General features: G+C 47.6%; 1 protein-coding gene across 1 annotated transcript in view; it reads right to left on the reverse strand.

The window, feature by feature from the left end:
• The window catches only part of dph6 (diphthamine biosynthesis 6), a 109,657-nt gene that overhangs the window by 63,189 nt on the left and 26,468 nt on the right, over positions 1–20,000 (reverse strand). Inside the window, exons 4-8 of the mRNA XM_063224013.1 lie at positions 17,087–17,160; positions 14,251–14,369; positions 4,565–4,626; positions 2,170–2,264; positions 1,705–1,798 (exon numbers count right to left, since the gene is read on the reverse strand). Of these exons, the coding sequence (XP_063080083.1) occupies positions 1,705–1,798; positions 2,170–2,264; positions 4,565–4,626; positions 14,251–14,369; positions 17,087–17,160 (444 nt within the window). The remainder of the gene's footprint in view (positions 1–1,704; positions 1,799–2,169; positions 2,265–4,564; positions 4,627–14,250; positions 14,370–17,086; positions 17,161–20,000) is intronic.

Genomic DNA, 20,000 nt, shown 5'->3' on the forward strand with positions numbered 1-20,000 from the left:
GCAGGCCCCACTTTAATTTGAGTGGACATGTTTATTAAGCCGGGCCTAGTTTGGGGCGGCAGTGAATATTGCAGACGTCAAAGTAGGCCGAGTGCAGCAAGGGGAGACGGCCCAGGGAGGGAGCCAGGGAGGGAGAGAGGGAGAGAGAGAGAGAGAGGAAGGGAAGGAGAGAGGGAGAGAGAGAGAGGAAGGGAAGGAGAGAGGGAAAGAGATGGAGGTGGATGGGGAGGAGTGGCAGAGGGGAAGAGAGCTGATGCAGGAGAAGGCGGGGAATGAGAAAGATTTGATAGAGAAGAGGGGAAGTGGTGAAGAGAGAGGGGTAGGAGGGCAAGTGACCCTTTGGATATTTTGAGACTCTGACAGCCTCTAACCAGCCTCTCCTCTCTGTCTACAACCAGCCCCTGTGCTGACTTCTGCCTCCATCTCCATCCTCCTCTCCTCTCCTCTTTTCTTCATCCCCACTCTCCTCTCCTCTCCTCTCCTCTCCACTCCTCTCTTCTATCTCTACTTTCCCAACCTCACTCCTATCCTCTCTGCCTCCCCCCAGCTTCTCTGTTCCTCCCTTCCATCCACACTCCTCCCTCCAATCTCTCTCCATCTCTCCATGTCCTCTCTCCATCTCCCTCTTCTCCTCTCCAGCCTAGTGAAGGGGCAGGGATGTTCCACAGACTCCTCTTCTCGCAGCCAAAACAACACGTTCCTTCCTCTCCACTACTCTCCACTACTCCAGCCTCAGTGTTTTCATTGCGCTCTTATTATTTTTTTCTCTCTACTTCCCCCTCACCACAGCCACCACCAGGCAGCATAATAACATAATGACCAAGTTCAAATTTCACAGGGGCATAAAAAAAGCTGTGTCCAGCACTCCCAATCAAGAGCGAAAATAAACATATGGTAATTTTCCGGGCCCGTTTTGCAAAACTGAAAAATCCAAACAACCAAAATGAAAACTGTCAATAAATAAAATGCATGTTTGACAACGCTTGGCATCAATGGCCCACTTTACAGCCTGGCTTCTCCGAGCATGGGAAGCTAGAGGAGTATTTTCCCAGGGCCTGAATGAGGCCGTCGTCATGGAGAGCGGGAAAAGAGGGGGTGGGGTCGACTGCATGAGAGGAGGAGTGGAGGAGAAGTGATGAGAAAAGAGTGGAGGTTAAGGGATGTCATAAAAGATGAAGAAAAGTGGATTACAGGACAATGGAAAAGCCAAAGGATAGCAGAGTGAATGAAAAAAATCAAAGAGTGGGAACAGAGGAGAGAAAGGGGAAAAAAAGAAAATAAGAACGGAAGAGCAGAAAAGGAAAATAAGAAAGGGAGTACAGTAGAGTGGAGTGAAGAGGGCAGGAGAGAAGACCAGAGCAATGGAGTAAAGTGGAAAATAAATAAAAAGAGAAGTAGAGGAGGGTAGAGCAGACTAGAGAAGAGAGTGAAACAAGAAAAGGGTAGAGAAGAAATGAAAAGAGAGGACAGGGGAAAGGACATGAAAGGAGAGTTGGTGGGACAACAAGAGAAGGAGTGGAACGAGAAAAGGAGGACGAGAGAGGAGAGGAGAGCGGAGGTAAGCGGGTGAGCAAAAGAGAGAAGAAGAAGAAAAAGAAAAAGAAAAAGAGGAGGGGAGACTAGAGAAGAAAAATGAAAAGAGGGTGAGATGAGGGGAGGAAAGCAGAAGGAGGCCAAGTGGGATGAGTGCAGGGCCAAGCAGACCTGGCCTTTGTCCTGGGTGTGCATCTGAGTGAAGCGCAGGTAGCCGACCGGAGCAAACGCGTCTGCCGAATGGATCACCGTCTCCATGGAATCGCTACACACAAAACAAAACAGAAACGCAGACAGAAGATTTTTAGACTTTGAGAAAGGGGGGAAACCTGTGAGCAACCGTAACAACAGACAAAACATAAAAACTGTCTTTGCTGCCAAAGCAATCTGAATAGAATCATTCTGCTATTAAATTACGGGTCGATGCACTACTCGGATCAGCCATAAAATTACTTTCTTCACAGAAAGTATGAAGCAGTTTTCTACAGCAGTTTATTGTTTGAACTTTTGAAGTTCAGGTGCCCGCTAAGAGAATGAGTCTCACAAGACCAACTTTGGCACAAAGCACACAATAAGGGAAAGTGTGTACTGTACGTCCGGGTGATGGGTGATTAAGTGTGCTTTGTGAAAACTTACATGACAATCGTTTTCTTGAAAAGAGGGCAATCGGTCGTGAAGGTCTCGTATTCGCCCCCCTCGCCACAAATGTGCACTCCATACTTCTGCGAGAGCTGCCAAAAGGGAAGGAATTCATCAATGTTTAACAGCCATTTCATGAAAGGGACTCCACTTTTCGTCCATTTCCTTTCCGTCATTAAAGAAAGTGAGTCGGCCTCAACCCCCCCTCTTCAGAAAAAAGCCCTCTCTGAATGAATGAATGAAACCGTGGGCCACTTGTTAATGTGGCCGATCCCATATAAATTTTACGGTCTCGAGCCCAGAGGGCCTGGGGGAGCTGGTGCGCATTTGGACCGGAGCCCGAAACAGTGGGTTCATGTGGGGTGAGGCTAGGAGGTGGGCAGAGAAGAAGAGTGAGAGGAGAGGGGGAAGAGAAAGGTAGAAAGACAGAAAGACAGATATATATATATACAGTGCCCTCCATAATTATTGGCACCCCTGGTTGAGATGTGTTAAAAGCCTTAAAATAAATTCAGTGTTTATTGCAGAAGAATACTGTCACACTGAAAATTTTAGGAAAATGTAGCCTTCAACTCAAATTAATTGTAGGAAAATAAAAAAAATCCCTGACTAAAAAATAATTAATTTTCATTAAATCACCTGTTCCACAATTATTGGCACCCTTAACAATTCCCAGGAAATAAATATAATTGAAGCATTTCTATCATTTCTACAGTAGTTTACAAAGTTTACCAGAGTATGTAGGAACATTTAATTAGTAATTCATCACTTCCTGTTTCCCTGGGGTATAACTATGACGTGACACCGAGGCCATTTCTCTTATCCACTCTTAAACATGGGAAAGACAAAGGAACACAGCATACAAGTGAGGCAGATGTGCGTCGACCTTCATAGGTCAGGCAGAGGCTACAAGAAGATTGCCACTCAACTGCAGCTGCCCATATCTACTGTGAGAGGAATAATTAAGAAGTTCAAAACAACTGGAACAGTGGTAAACAAGCCTGGACGAGGACCCAAGTTTATTTTGCCACCACGCACAGTGAGGAGGATGGTAAGAGAAATCAAAAGATCTCCAAAGCTCACTGTTACAGAATTACAACAAATGGTAGCATCCTGGGGTCACAAAGTCTCCAAATCAACCATCAGGCGCTGTCTACACGCCAACAAGCTGTTTGGGAGGCATGCACGGAGAAAACCTTTCCTCACCCACAATCATAAACGCAAACGTCTGGAGTTCGCCCAGCGGTATTGGGGCTTCAACTGGGACCGTGTGCTTTGGTCAGATGAGACCAAGATTGAGCTTTTTGGCAACAAACACTCTAAGTGGGTCTGGCGTGCCACGAAAGATGCGCATGCTGAAAAGCACCTCATACCCACTGTGAAGTATGGGGGTGGGTCAGTGATGCTGTGGGGCTGTTTCGCTTCCAAAGGCCCTGGGAAGCTTGTTAGGGTGCATGGCATCATGAATGCTTTGAAAATGCAGGACATTTTAAATCAAAATCTGTTGCCCTCTGCCAAAAAGCTGAAGATGGGTCGTCACTGGGTCTTTCAGCAAGACAATGACCCTAAACATATGGCCAAATCTACACAGAAATGGTTAACCAGACACATCAAGCTCCTCCCATGGCCATCTCAGTCCCTAGACCTCAACCCCATTGAGAACCTGTGGGGTGAGCTGAAGAGGAGAGTACAGAGGAGAGGACCCAGGTCTCTGGATGATTTAGAGAGATTCTGCAAAGAGGAATGGCTGAAGATCCCTCTTTCTGTCTTTTCCCATCTTGTGAAACATTATAGGAGAAGATTAGGTGCTGTTTTGTTGGCAAAAGGGGGTTGTAGAAAATATTAACAACAGGGGTGCTAATAATTGTGACACACATTATTTGATGTCAAATAATTATTTCTTTATGTGGGATTTTTTCCCCACTGAATAAATGCACTTGTATTGAAGGTTGGATTTTTCTCTTTTTTTCCATTAAGGTCCCATATTATTTAGAGAAAAATAATAATAATTGGAAGCTAAAAAACACATCTCAACCAGGGGTGCCAATAATAATGGAGGGCACTGTATATATATATAGAGAGAGGGAGGGCAGGAGGGTTTTTGGAGTGTGTTTGTGTGTGTGTGTGTGTGTGTGTGTGTGTGTGTGTGTGTGTGTGTGTGTGTGTGTGTGTGTGTGTGTGTGTGTGTGTGTGTGTGTGTGTGAGAGAGAGAGAGAGAGACAGACAGAAGAGAAGAGAAGAGAAGAGAAGAGAAGAGAAGAGAAGAGAAGAGAAGAGAAGAGAAGAGAAGAGAAGAGAAGAGAAGAGAAGAGCCAAGAAAATGAAAGAGAGAAATAAACAGAAAAATAAAGACAGATGAAAAGATGAGCATTGGGAAAAAAAATATTCTGACCTGTTTCAGATGAGGCTCCATCTCGGCCAAAGACTTCCCTAAATGCTTCTCAGGGTCCAGGCCTACCACACACACACACGCACACACACGCACGCACGCACGCACGCACACACGCACGCGCACACACACGCGCACACACGCACATACAAGAAGAGAAGAGAAGGAGAAGGGGTGCGTCAGAGACACAGTGCCGTGATTCATGTTGACAGCAAGAGGCAGGCCTGTCTCTCTCACACACACCCGGAGACGGCATCGCACAAAGCACCCACAAAGAACTTGGCCCCGGACCTTATTTATTTGACTTTGCAAATTGTGTACACAAATCTCTTCGGGTAAGGTTAACAGTTTTCAGTCGCGTTGAAAAGCGAGCCCCTGCCTGGTTCCTTTGTGAACGTAAACTGGGAGAGATCCTGTTTATTTGTCTTTCCCTCCCCTTTAAGCGGCACGGGGAAGTGAGTCAGGCCCCGCAGATGTGCTCTGAGCACGGGATACAGAGAGAGAGAGAGAGAGAGAGAGAGAGAGAGAGAGAGAGAGAGAGAGAGAGAGAGAGAGAGAGAGAGAGAGAGAGAGAGAGAGAAAGAGAGAGAGAGCAAGAGAACAAGAGAACAAGAGAGAGCAGGGGACACAGGGAGGTAGAAAGGGAGATAAGGAAAGAAGGATAGAGAGAAAGAGAGAAGTAGTGTGGGAGAGAGGGTGAGATGAGGTGTGGGAGATAGAGATAGAAGTCAGGAAGAGTCAGGAAGAGCAATTGAAGATTCATAGGACTGCCTACGAATGATGTCTTCTGAAAAACACAGCCATCCTTGGCCTTCACTATAATCTCTCCAGACTTATTTCCACCCAAACCCTCGAACAAACATCACCAACTTCTCTCAGGGCCAGTCGCTCTAAAAGCACTCTAAAACAAAAGCAATACCGGACGAGCCCCCAAAATAGTCAATTATGCTGTACGCTACCTTCCAGGCTGCTGCCAGTCCCCTCTTTCTGTGAGACAGACTGCCTGGTCATCACCGTCCCCAACCCCCGTCCACCTGGTTCTGGTTCCGAGCTGCACACACTAGTACAGCCACCATCAAGGAGCTGCGTGGTAACGCGCTGCAGCAGGCCACACACACCACACGCCACCCGCTCCACTTCCCAGTAAACAATCCCCATGTCCTCCCCTCATAAACAAAGCACGAGACGCTAGCTAGCTCGCTGGCTACTTACGTCGTTACCTACATGCCCCCAAAACCACAAAGGAGCCAGAGGTCGACGTTTCCCGGCAAAGACGGGGCAGACAAGGTGACGTGAGGCATACTTGAGCTATGTGCCGCAAGCAAGGCCACGCACAGAACACACTGAAAACCAGGTTTCAGTGTGGACTGAAATTAAAGTCACTCTTTGTGAACTCCCATATGGCAGCCACGTCTGAACCGCACTGTGAGGTAACTGCAGAGCACTCGATTCAGCGATAGAAAGTTCTGAGTGTTGCCGCTGCTACAGTGGCACTACACTGTCAAACTCCCACCGCAAAGTTATCGAGAGCGTGGTTATAGAGCCCCCTCTCCGTGTCCCCTTTTTTTCTCTTACCCTTACTCTTTCTCTTTCTCCTGTGAAAACCTCAAAGGTCAAGGGCTTAACCGCAGGCCCTAGGGAAGGAGCAGCAGCTTAAAAAGCCCACGTTTCAAGTGGAGCCAGGCCACAAGCTCCTGCGGGGTTGTGGAGGGGGCTCAGGGGGTGGTGATGGAGGAGGAGGTGGAGGGGGATGAAGGTGGGATCGCGAGGGCAAGCGGGTAAAGGAAGGTGATGAGGGAAGCGGAGACCGAGGAGGGGGCCTCTCGTCTGCCACCCAGGGGAACAGTGTTCTTAATTAGTGTGAGAATATCTAATCTCGACATCTTCTCATCTTAACCCCACGCACAAAAAAGGTAATAAGGAAGAGCAGGAGGGAAAGAGGGGAAGAAAGAGGGAGCAGAGGAGGAGGAGGAGAGACGGAGAGAGGAGAGAGACAGAGAGGCGGGGTGCCGAGGTGCCGAGGTGGAGAGCATTAAAATTCAATCCAATTTAAATATCCTCTTTTTAATTAGTCATGCCTTTTAACAAATTTTAATGATTGGCTTCAAATTGCTTATGAAGATGTCGCCTTTTGCCACCCTCTTCTCTCCGCCTCCCCCTTTTTTTTCATTCTTTCTTTTAACGTGTTCATTAACTTTCCACACTCTTGAATAAAATATGATACAGCACTTGGTATTTACGGAAAGTAAGGGAGGAGATCGGCGGCGCGACGCCATCGCAATGGTTAATTAAAGCGTGTTAAACCTGAGCCTGTCTCCTCCACCACTCCGCCGCACTCCGCGCCACTGCACTGCACAGTGCCGCGCGCTTCTCTATACCTGTGGGACGTCGTGGTGTCACACCCCCAAGTCAACAGACGCCAAACACAAACAAATATTTCATGTGGCTTGCAGGGTGACCACAGGAGACCTGGTGAAACCGGAACAAAAGCAGTCTGGGTAACGGTGGCCGTCCAAACAGAAACCCTTGGTGGGGCTGTCTGCACACGCAACATCTGTCCTCCTTTGATCCTGCTCACACAAACATATTTGAGGCCTTCGCTCACATGACTGACACCAGACACCTTCGAAGAGGCGAGCGGAGTTGAGTAGGCCATGTGCAGCACGGCAGCGTGTGGTTGCATGTCTAGCTTGTTTGGAGTTTGAATAAATGCGTGCAAACTAAGGCACTGTGTCGCTGTTCTAAAAAGGTGTAATTTACAGCTGGCCTTCTGTGAATTCAAAGATCTGCTACCCTCTCTTGTACAAGCTGTACCTGTCAATGGTGATGTCTTACAACAAGCTGGAACAACCACGCCATATACTTACCTAAGAATTCATCTTTTAAAATATATTTTTTATTGCCGTTTGTGCCTTTATTGATAAGAACGTTAAGATTATGATAGAAAAAAAACATGGGAGAAAGATGGGGTAGAATTGGGAAATGCCCCAGGCCGGGCCCCCACCAGCAAGAAGCACAATGATGTTATTAGTAATGGTATGCATTAGTACAATGCGCCAAAGCACCCCCACAACCAATGAATTCCTTGTCGGCAGCATGCTGTAATAATGCATAGCACTGCCGCAGATGCTACTAGGAGAAGCCGCGGCACAGCGGCAATGTGTTGGGGTCCATCAGGGAGGGCCATTTAAAGACCTACGGCTCTCTTTTACTGACACACAACAGTCATTTACAGGACCTTCACACATCCCTCGCGCCCCCTTTCCACCTGTTTTAGTACCTGACCTTACCCTCATTAAAGGAGCTCATTATGCCACATTAACCCAAATAAGCCCACCCCGAAAGCCACCGTTTGTCTGCCGCCGAAGACAGCCGCTGAGCACTCTGCCGAGACAAGAGCCCCGGTCAAAGCAGGAGCAATGGCTCCCCTTTAAAAGGATTTCGTCCAGTATTATCCAATAAAAGGGCAATTAAAGGCAGTGAACTTTCAAAGCGGGCTATCAGGCAAAGCAAGGGGAAATGGATTTTAGGGCCTCCCTGTTCACTTCATTACTTTGCTCAGGAGCTTCAAATTAGAGGGCGAATGGGGGGAAATGGCACTTTCTTTCTTTCTTTCTTTCTTTCTGGAAAAGTTTGCGATACCTGAGGAGAAAATCTTAGCGAAGGTCACAGGACAAATATCTGGCAACCACCATCTTAAATGAAACAAGGTACACAATGAACCTATAGCAAAACATTTGACATTACTTAACGAGATTGATTTTTGCACTTGACATGTAAGGTAATTGTACAAAATCCAAATGGATTTTTGTAGGTGACATTATAACCCAATTACACACCCTTTATTTCTATACCTAAAACACTGTCACCGCCTCCCCATTTCACACCCTTGCGCCCCCATAAGATAAAAAAAGCACTGCTGCTTGTGCATCAAATCAAATAGTGCACACATAGTGTCTCCTTCATAATCACCCGATACAACTAACATCCACAAGCTATCCCCCGATAAAGTGAGTTTGTTAGCTTGCTAATTGAAATGAAGACTCAATGGTTCCCCGATGCCGACTGGCGAAGCAAATTAAAAAGCTATGAGATGGAAGATAATGGCTGCATCTGGAATTACGAGTTACCGTGAGATCACCAGGCCTGATCAGCACCGTGTGGACTGACAGCCCTTTTTATTTTATTTAATCCAAGCTTTCAGACAGGAGAGAGGGAGACAAAATTGGATTCATGATGTGTAACATTTTAGCTCCCGAAATGCATGAAATGACGTGAGCTAGTTCATCCTTTCGAACAATGCTCTCCAAGACTTGGGCGAAAAACAGTAACTGCACACTATCTCTACCATCAGAGAGAGAGAGAGAGAGAGAGAGCGGAAGACAGAAAAAAACACTGATGATAAGATTAGGCTGTGTGTGAAATTTGTCCAAGCCCTTATCTGAAATTCTGTGTCTGTGCATGGAATAATAGGGTGAGCCAAACGCAATTCTCACACATCAAGGTGGTAATCTTTTTATCCGACAAATTAAAGGGAAAGCGGGGGCAATTATTGGCTCGTCTGATGCTTATCGGGCCTGTCTTACACAGCCTTTATCCCTTCGGTTACACCGAATAGGCACGGCAAAAATCAAATACAACCGTGTCTTTACAATAACATTGAAGTTGGTTCAATTTATCTTCCGTAAAATTTCATCCCCTGACGTAAGAATATCATGTCGCTGCATCAGAGCAGAGTGTTTACTACACTAGACAGAGAAAACATTTGTATCCCTAAACAAAACAACAAAGACCAGTGATACATTTCCTACAAAAACACGCAAGAAATATTCTTTGTTAGATCAACATACAGTATAAGACTAAAGCTAATAATCAGTGAAAAGAACATTCAGAGGCACTTTGCTATCAATAATCCTTTTTTAAATAGTAGACACAGACACACACACTTGTATTTTGCACTTCGATTCACATGAGTCTCTTGGCCATCTCTTTCATATAGACTACGGCTTTAACGCTTTTCTTGTCGTGGCTATGCTCAAGGTTAAGCCCAATAGCCCAAGAGCACAGCACAGGCTGCCAATTGCAGGCGCAGGACTGAAGTTACTCTGGCTATATCCATCACAATGCTTTACTGCAGGCGGCGCCACAAATGTCAACGGCAAATTACGATACTGCTCCTAGGACTAATTTGGCCGTAGCCATTGGAAAAGCAATGAAAGCCGACTTCCCTCGGACCAGCAGGTCACTTCCATTACCTCTAAGGTATCATGGGGAAAATCTTCTGCTCGGCTGCTAACAAAAACATTACAGAATCTGCTATTCTTGACCACGCTCGTGTACAATTAAGCCAACTAAACTTTTCAAAAGAGTGTGGCTTTTATAAGTGTGTCAGACATTCATGTAATTGATACATCTTGAAAAAGTGTTTTTTTTTCCTCTGTACAATGGAAAATCGGGTGGGGGAAGAGACTAAATTATAGCAATAACACATTCGAATAATTAATTGTAGCAGAAGATGTCTCTGAATTCTGAAAAAAAAAAAAAAAACACAAAAAGCTCATAATGGTCAAGTGTCATCAGCGAAACCTTTCAGTCTCGTCTCCACTCAGCAATTAGGAGCTGGAGACCAATTAGCGTGCGCTGACTGCGGCAAGGGCGGGCGTTCTCACCTACACAAATCAATCAGCTTACTAATTGCACAAATGTTTAATGCCCGACCGTCTAAACAGCCAATTAAGAGGGAAGAAAGCTTGTGTAGGAAAACAAGGACGTACTCGGACACTGATTTAAAAAAAAGAGCAGACGAGACTGCGGAGCCAAACGAAAAAAAAAAAACAAAATGAAAAAGAGTTCGTCTTGGGAGGCGAGGTGATTTTTTTCCAGAAGGATTACTGTTTACCGGCGTTTCTCTTTGTCTCCTCTAAAACGAGTAAACTGGCAATGAACTCACTGCTCCTCGGCAGAAGAAAAACTACCAGTCCCAGCCGGAGGGAGACAAACCCACCTGTTTTAGCACGGCTTAGGCACGTCAAGGGAGAAAAAAAAGAGGTTGCCGGATGATGTGTCTTCATCTCTATCTGAAGTCTACTCGGTCGGCCCTCCCATTCCCGCCCTCTAACCTCCTAAGCACTATCCGCAACCCCAATGCCCCAGTCCTGCCTGTGTGTCACCCAATACCTGTAACCCCCCCCCACACACACACACAAGCACACCCCGCACGCATGCACGCACACACAAATGCAGACACAGGCACAGGCGCACATGCACACGCACACGCACACAGGCACACACACAGACACACGGGCAAAAACACACACAGGCACACACACAAACACACACACACACACAAGCACACGCACACCCCGCACGCACACAAGTGCACGCACGCACGAACGCACGCACGCGCGCACACAAGTGCACGCACGCACGAACGCACACACACACACACACACACACACACTATGACTTGGCGTGGACAAGGTTTGATGTACAGTGGACCCTTTGGGATTTTATATATTTTGCGTGGGGTTTTCCCCACATCTGCGAACTCTGTCGGAAGAGCAAGCTGGACGAGAGCTCTGGCCTGAGCTCGCCGTCCAGGGAGGACGCTGCTTGTGCTAGTCCTGGGAACACAGGCAAGTGGCGCTCCTGACACTCCAACCAAACATTAGGATCTTACATGCCAACTAACACGTTTTTGCACACACTAGCATTAGGATTTCAGGCAGGGCTCTGTAGCTACTTTACACACACACACACACACACACACACACACACACACACACACACACACACACACACACACACACACACACACACACACACACACACACACACACACACACACACACACACACACACACGTCTCTGCTCTAATGAAAGCTGCAATTATTCTGCTTGTGGCTAATCAGCCGCCGGCGTTCAGCTCACACACTCCACATTGCTCTCTTTCTCTCTCTCTCTCATTCTTCCCCTCCCTCTCTTTCTCTTTCTTTCCCTCCCTTCTCTCTCTCTTTCCCTCCCTCCCTCCCTCTCTCATGTCTAATTACAGTGGCCCTGGGGACAGGTGAGGAGTCTGCGGCGATAAGATCTGAGAGTTCTACCTGTGGCCCAGGTAAGAGGAGGAGGCGGACGGGGGAGGAGGTTGGTGCAGGGTGAAGGAGGGTCCGGGGGGGTGCAGAGGTTTTGAAAACACAACAGGCCCCAGGTAGTTTTCCTTTCTAATTATAAGGCTGTGACACGCGGAGAATGTGCTTTTCGGAGAGGGCGTGAGTTTTTTGGTGTGGGGGCAGGAGGGTGGAGGATGGGTGGTTGGGCCTGGATGGTGGCGGGTTGTTGTGGGGTGGAAAGGTGAGGCCGCAGTGCGAGGCGGCAGGTTTTTGCGGTAAGCTCCCGGGGCGGAGAGGTGAGAGGCCTGTCTCTGTGACAAGTGCGATGGCTTTGGGCGTTGTTTTGGAAAGCATCTCTCGCTGCCTGCGGGGCCTGGAAGAGGGGCGGTTAAGGGGCATTCCTTGGGTGGCATACAAAGGAGTCTTTTGTCTTCTTAGTCGAACATAAAAAAAAATCCCTGAGACGTGGTGCGTATGTAATAAAAAGAAACATCAAAAGATATGACACGACAGTGCAATTACTTCTGTTCTGAGCTCCAAACACTTCCTCAAACATGCAAATAGTATGTTTGCCTGCACGTTCCACAACCAACGTTCACAGTTTTCTTAGTTTCACTGTTCTTTCTATTTGTTTATTTTGTATACTGTACAACTCTGTCATTTTATAAATATGTGGCTACATTTTCATTTGTTTTCCATTTCTTACGACTTCCACAAATCTTTTCCAAGTGTATGTCTCAATAAAAAATACATCAGAGATTAAAAATAAAGCAATTCACTTTATTGAAATATATAAAATTTTATCAGCTAGCGAGCAACTAGTGCTTATTATTGTATTAGTACTATTTAATTTCGATTGGGCATAATGACGTTGCACACGAGCAGATAACCCTTTGATTGTTATATGTGGGAGCCCGGGAGACGGCCCTGAAAACCCTTAATAACTGATTACGCAGCACTCTGACAGCGAGTACTTAAGTGTGCGTAAACAGCAGCTAAATGGAGTGATTTATTGCCACAAGTAGTTGAGGGAAAAAAAGAACCATTTGCAGCATAATGATCATTTATCACTTCCCAGTGTCAGTGTCAGGTAGACACAAGTAACAATTCACATGCGGAAAAGAGAGAGAGAGAGAGAGAGAGAGAGAGAGAGAGAGAAAGAGAAGAAAAAAGACAAGCAGTCCCCCTCTCTCTCTCTCTCTCTCTCTCTCTCTCTCTCTCTCTCTCTCTCTCTCTCTCTCTCTCTCTCCCCTCATTCCTTTTCTCTCTCGTCTATCACCCAGGCCGGCAGGCAACCCGATCTGCATGCCCGCCTGAGGCCAGAGTGCCGAGCCCGGTCGTCACCGCCCGGCAGGTGACAAGACACTAACCTTTCCACTGTCGCACAGCTATTTAAGAGCTTAAGGGAGATATACTAGATTTTAAACGCTCCTTGCTTCACGGCCCACAGATGCCGAGGTATGTGTGTGCGAGAGGGAGTGAGACCCCAAACCGACAAACCCGACCGCGTGCAGCCCGGCGTGGCGTAGTGTGGCGGAGGTGGTGACTGGTGATGGTGATTACGGGGCGGACGGGGACGGTACGAGCCGTCCCTTTTTTCATTAACACGGCTCGCTAATCAGCAGGGATCTTTCTGCAGGCTGCCAGCTTTCGGCTTTGACTGCGGCTCTTCTTATCTTTTGCATATTTGTTGCGCGCTCCAGCGATTTTTCGCCCTCTGGTCAAAGCCTTAACCGTCTCTGCTGACACCTTTCTGCGCACACACGCACACAAACACACACACACACACACACACACACACACACACACACACACACACACACACACACACACACACACACACACACACACACACACACAGACACAGACACATACAAACACACACACACACACAACTCGTGGTTTGACGTTTTGGTCTGGAGGGTGTTTTTTATCTCTCTATTGTATGGCTCTGTCTGTCTGTCTGTCTGTCTGTGTCAGGTTACTCTGAGGCGGCTGGGTGACCAGCCTCTTAACCCCTGACCATCACCTCATTCTGTCCCCACTGCGCTGACCACAAGCTCTTCAGGGCCTATCACAAGAATTAGAGTGTTTGTTTGTGTATGTGAGTGGGCGGGCGTGTGTGCTTGTGTGGGGGAGTGTGTGTGTGTGTGTGTGTGTGTGTGTGTGTGTGTGTGTGTGTGTGTGTGTGTGTGTGTGTGTGTGTGTGTGTGTGTGTGTGTGTGTGTGTGTGTGTGTGTGTGCTTGCTTTTGTCTGTGTCCGTAAAAGTGGACAGGTGTGTGTTGATTTGTGTGTGTGTGTGTGTGTGTGTGTGTGTGTGTGTGTGTGTGTGTGTGTGTGTGTGTGTGTGTGTTTGCGAGTGTGTGTGTGTGTGCGTGTGTGTGTGAGTTGATAATGTAAGTGTTGATTTGTATGTACAGATGTGTGTGTGCCTTTGTGCATCTGTGTCTTTGTGTGTGAGTAACTGGCACACTGCCAATCAATGGGGGGTGTGATGATGTACGTGTGCGTGTGTGTGTGCGCGTGTGCGCGCGTGCGTGTGTGTGTAAATGCTCGTCCGCAGCCCGCTGCTCACCCACCGAAGGCGGCCACTTTGATGAGGAGGGCGTGGACGCCACTGGATATCATCTCAGCCAGCAGACACTCCTGATCACGACGCCACAGGTAGCACAGAGGCTGCAGCTGCAGACGACAACACCTGAGAGAGACAGAGAGAGAGAGAGAGAGAGAGAGAGAGACAGAGAGACAGAGAGAGAGAGAGAGAGAGACAGACGAACAGGGAGACAGAGACAGGGAGAAAGAGACAGATAGACACACAGAGGGACAGGGAGAAAGAGACACAGACAGACAGACGGGGAGAAAGAGAGAGAGACAGACACACAGACAGACAGACAGACGAACAGGGAGAAAGATACAGATAGACACACAGAGGGTCAGGGGGAAAGAGACACAGACAGACAGGGAGAAAGGGAGAAAGAGAGACAGACAGACAGACAGACAGACAGACCAACAGACAGGCAGACCAACAGACAGGCAGACAGACAGACATAGTGGGGACAGAGGAGAGAGAGAGAGACAGAAAGATGAACAGACAGACAGAAAGGCAGACAGACAGGCAGACAGACAGACAGACAGACAGACAGAGTGAGGATAGGAGAGAAAAAGAGAAGTAGACAGACACACAGCGACAGACACAGAGACATAGGAATGAAAGACAAAGAGTCAAAGAGTTGGGATGGACAAAGACGAAGATAGCACGTGAGAAACAGGGACAAAGTGAGAGAGATAGAACAGTCAGTTGGAGAGATGGAAAGAGTGAAGTTAGAGACCATATTGGATGAAAGAGATAAAAGGCAGAGACAAAAAGGACAGAGAAAATACAAACCCCATGAGAAAACAGATGAATCAACAGAGAGAGTGAAAAAGGGAGAGAGAGAGAGAGAGAGAGAGAGAGAAGAGAGAGAGAGATAACGCACACACCAAAACCGAACGCCACAAGCCCAACAACTTCAAAGACAATTGGCACTTTCTCTCTCCGGGCACCGTGCCAGGGCCCAGCTCATATGGCACCGCTGCACTGACGACCAGGCAGGCCCCCACGCCAAACACACAAACACAACAAGTGCCTGCTGGAGCCAAAAGTCCTCAGCGCAGCCGGGGGGTGGAAATTAAAAGTGTAATTATGAAATCACAGCTAAATCCCACCCACCAGCACCAGCCACCCCAAAACCAGACAACCACCCACCCGCCCGCCCAACACAGCCAGCCAGCCAGCACACACACTCCCTCTCCCTTCTCCATCCGTCAGTGCTGTCACGGAGAGAGACAGCGCGGGTAACCTGAGCTCCACACAGACGCCCCAAGGTGCAAGGGGAGACAATGGGTGGCTGGCGGGAGGTATTTGTTGAGGGGCCAGGAGAGGAGCCGCGGTGCAGCACGGTACTGTCAGGAGTGCTGGGTGGTGGTGGAGGTTGGGCTGTAGGTGATGGTGGTAGCATTGGGCTTGGTGTCTCCATTGGAATGTGCCAGAAGATGGGGCAGAAGCACCTCACCCCCCCCCTCCTTGACTTGACTGTCAGGGTTGGAGTGAGGCCTGACAACACAGAGCCGGAGGGGTTTTGGGCTGTCATGGTTGTCGAAACAGAAGAGAAAAGAGGGAGCTTGTCGCCTTCGCTAAGACGACGACTCAGGCTTTTTAGGATCTGCTGCTCCGGCCCCTGAGTGCATGGCCTCTGACAGCTTTGGCCGAGCTCAGGATAAAGTCATCTGGAAGGGCCCCCCTTTACACATACAGAACAATGCAATGTGGACTTGATTCTGGGCCTCCCATCTCTCTTAGGGCCTGGGACAACATACCCCTATGTCTTCCCCTGTCGGCTGCCCTGCCTGGGTGTGTCGGTAGACTAGATTCCCTGCGTGCCGAGGAGCTTTTCACGGCGCTCCGCTGGCTAAGTGGCCTGTTACCGCCGGTCCATCATAGGCCACTTATGCCACAAGGGTATCAAATGCATGATGGGGCTGTTTCAAGGGGCTGGGCGATATGGAGGACTATTCAAGGTATATAGGGCCCATCACATGAGAGGTGCCGTACAATGCATCCCACAGCAGTGAAAGCAGACCAAGAAATAGTATTTGTTTTCTTTTTTTTTAAACTTCAAAGTACTAAAAAAGACGATGAGGATTCCTTTAGGGGGCCTTGCAGTGGCAGTAACATTGGTCAAAACATTGAAGCAGCTTTTGAGTCTGAAAATCCAATATGGCGGATGTAAACAAAGAGAAGCAATTTCAGAGCCAATTTTTTTTCTGCACGTCTCTGGCAGTACAACACATTCCAAAACACAAACGTTGGAATATGTTGGTACCTGCTAAAATTTTGGCACAGATGTCTTTCCTTCTTTCTGTCTTTCTTTCTTTCTTTCTTTCTTTCTTTCTTTCTTTCTTTCTTTCTTTCTTTCTTTCCTCCTCTGCTCTCTTCCCATGCCATTTGAGATGTTAAACAATACTAAACAAGGGGGGATCGCGGCCATCCGTACATAACGCATACACAAGGAGGACCTTCGGCCGTGTTTTGGCCCGGGTCCCGAAATTAAAGTGCAATTCAATGCCTGGGCAGTGGAGACTGACGTGCGGCAGCAGAGGTATCAGTTGAGTGTTGAGTTTGTGTGTGTGTGTGCGCGCGTGCGTGTGTGTGTGTGTGTGTGTGAGCGTGTGCGTGTGTGTGACTTCTTTTCTGTGTGCGTGTTTGTGTGTGCGTGTTTGTGTCTCTCTCGCTCATACACATACACAGAAACACACAGAAACACACAGAAACACACAGAAACACACAGAAACACACACACACACACACACCACACATACACACACACACCAAGTGTGTGTGTCTGTTGTTGTGAGAGACAGTTGAGATCTACTTACACATTTTCCACTCGGACCCGCTGGTAGTCAGACAGAATGGCCCCGACAGACACGGCTTCCACGCTCTCCTTTTCCTGTCAGGGGATGGGAGCGGAAAGGAGACTCAGTCAGCGCCATGATGCTGCTGTGCTGGCCTGCACAATCTCTACCTCCGTTTGTCTGTCTCTCTCTCTCTCTCTCTCCATCCTCTCTCTCCCCCTCTTTCTTTCTCGACATCTCTCACTCTCTTTTTGTCTCGCTCTCTCCATCCTGCCTCTCTCTTCTCTCTCTCTTTCTTTCTCTCTCTCTCTCTCTCTCTCTCTCTCTCTCTCTCTCTCACTATCTCTCGCACGCTCTCTTTCTGTCTCGCTCTCTCCATTCTCTCTCTCCCGCTCTCTCCATTCTCTCTCTCTCTCTCTGTCTGTCTTTTTGTGTTCTTATGTTTCTCTCTCTTGCACTCTTTCTCTCTCTCTCTCTCAATCTCTCCATGTCCCTCTCTTTCTCTCTCTATCTCCCCCCTACCCCTCTCTCTCTCTCTCTCTCTCTCTCTCTCTCTCTCTCTCTCTCTCTCTCTCTCTCTCTCTCTCTCTCTCTCTCTCTCTCTCTCTCTCTCTCTCTCTCTCTCTGCAGGCGGCCACTGGACACGGCTCTATCTATAGAGTGAAGTGCCCTCCACTTCCACTAAACAAGGCTTTAGCAAGGCTTTTTGTTCTCTCAGCAAGAGTGTGTAGGGCCTAAACACTATACATGTGTACATGTACACACACACACACACCGACACACACACCAGCATTTCACATGTAAACACACATGCGGTCTGAGAAAACAAGACTTGCCGCTCTTCCTTCATCAGATAGGATGTGGGGGATGTTTACATGATAGTAGTATCAAGGTGCTACACACACACACACACACACACACACACACACACACACACACACACACACACACACACACACGCTTTCTTGCAGGGTAGTTGGTCCAACGCATACGCATACACACCACGCATACGCACACACACCCACACACACACTCTCAGACAAACACACACACACACACACACACACACACACACACACACATCGGGCCTCGGCCTTATCATCAGAGCGCCTTGTGTGAACCTCCGACCTGACCAGCGAGTCTTGCCCAGCGGAAAAGTGTCCCCAGGATTCTGGTGCCGCGCCAGGAAAAGTCTCCTCGCTACTGCTTCAATGTTCTCAAACACACAGAAAAACACACAAACACACACACACACACAGACTCTCTCTGGCCCGGTCCAGCACGGACACACATACACACAGAACCCTGGCGAGTTGCAGCACGGACACACAGATATACACACACACAACACGGACCTGGCCCATCACGGAGACATACACACACAACCTCTGCCCCATCCAGCATGGAAACATTGTTCAAGCCAACCAAGCCAACAGAGGTCAAGACTGAAAATGGAATAGCAAAAAAAAATCTGGCAAGGCCTTTGTCTCTTCGATATTATTAGGGGTGGGTATTGGCAAGAGGTTCACGATTCGATGTGCATCACGATACACATATGCCACAATGCGATACTATCAAGATGCATTGCGATACATGTATTATTGCGATATTTACTGCATTCATTTTCTTTTTTCACCGCCAACATTATACAATAAAAATTAAAATGAAAACTATGATAGAAGAATAGGTTGCAAAAGGCTAATAATATAGTTTCAAAATAATAATGATGATTATTTGAAGCACTATCATATCATATCACATCATATCATGTGGTTGTTCTCTGTAACAATGCACCCATGACATGCATGGCTTCGTTCATGGCAGACTATGTTATGAAACATTAAGTATACCGCATGAGTCTCCAAAATTACTAAAGGCAGCATGAATACCCACTGCAGATAGTAGTAATTTTGTGCACTTAAGAGAAATTTGAATTATTGGATTAATCGGACTAAAGTTGGAGTTTTAAAAGTCATGCATATGTAACGGAGGCTAACTAGCAGAGTTGGCGTGGAACGTTGGTAAAACCTCCCTCCGATAGCCTCATACAGTCTCGTGCCGTTGGGCCGAGAGACTAGTCTCTTGGCCCAGCGGTATCGTACTGTGTCTCCCATTGCCGGACCGTTGTAGTTGACGAGGTCACACGTTCGATCCCCGAGGAGGGTGAATAGGTGCAAGATGACCTCCGTCACACATAAACCTCAGTCGAGTTGAAATCGAACCGAACTGGAGTTTGAGAAATCGGACTATAGTCTGTATATTTCCTGTGCACTTTGTATCTGCTAGTGATGTTGACAATGATTATGTCTTTGATTCTAAGTCGCTGTGGTTAAAAAGCGGCTGCCAAATGCAATATAATGTAATGTTTGGCCAATGAAATGAACTATGTAGTGAACAAGAGAACAATTTCCAACACAACCTTTGTTTCAAACATACCAACCGTGATCAGAAGCAAGAAAGGAGAAAAGAACGAAAACAAAAGGTCTCCCCAATTGAAATGCAAGGCTTTGCTCCACGGTACTAATGCCCTATGGTAAATAGCAGGGACAATGAAGCTAGACTGGACCCACCAGCTCACACACTGGATCACTGTCACCCGGCCAAGGCTCAACCATCAAAAAGGCCCGGACAGTTTGCACTCGGGCTGAACAAACCTATCAGTGGCGCTGATCTGTAGTGGTGAGTATATCGAGCCTGGTAATGTGTCTTAAACCATAACACAAAGCATTCACACAAATGAAGAAGAGAAGAATGAACGCTCAGTGTGCAGTGTTGTACTGAAAGAAACAGACTGACTGATACAGTTGTACACACACACATGCATACACAAACACAAACTCACACACACACAAACTCACACACACACACACACACACACACACACACACACACACACACACACACACACACACACACACACACACACACACACACA

This window comes from Engraulis encrasicolus, chromosome 19, assembly GCF_034702125.1.
Source record: "Engraulis encrasicolus isolate BLACKSEA-1 chromosome 19, IST_EnEncr_1.0, whole genome shotgun sequence".
NCBI classification, from domain to species: Eukaryota; Metazoa; Chordata; class Actinopteri; order Clupeiformes; family Engraulidae; genus Engraulis; species Engraulis encrasicolus.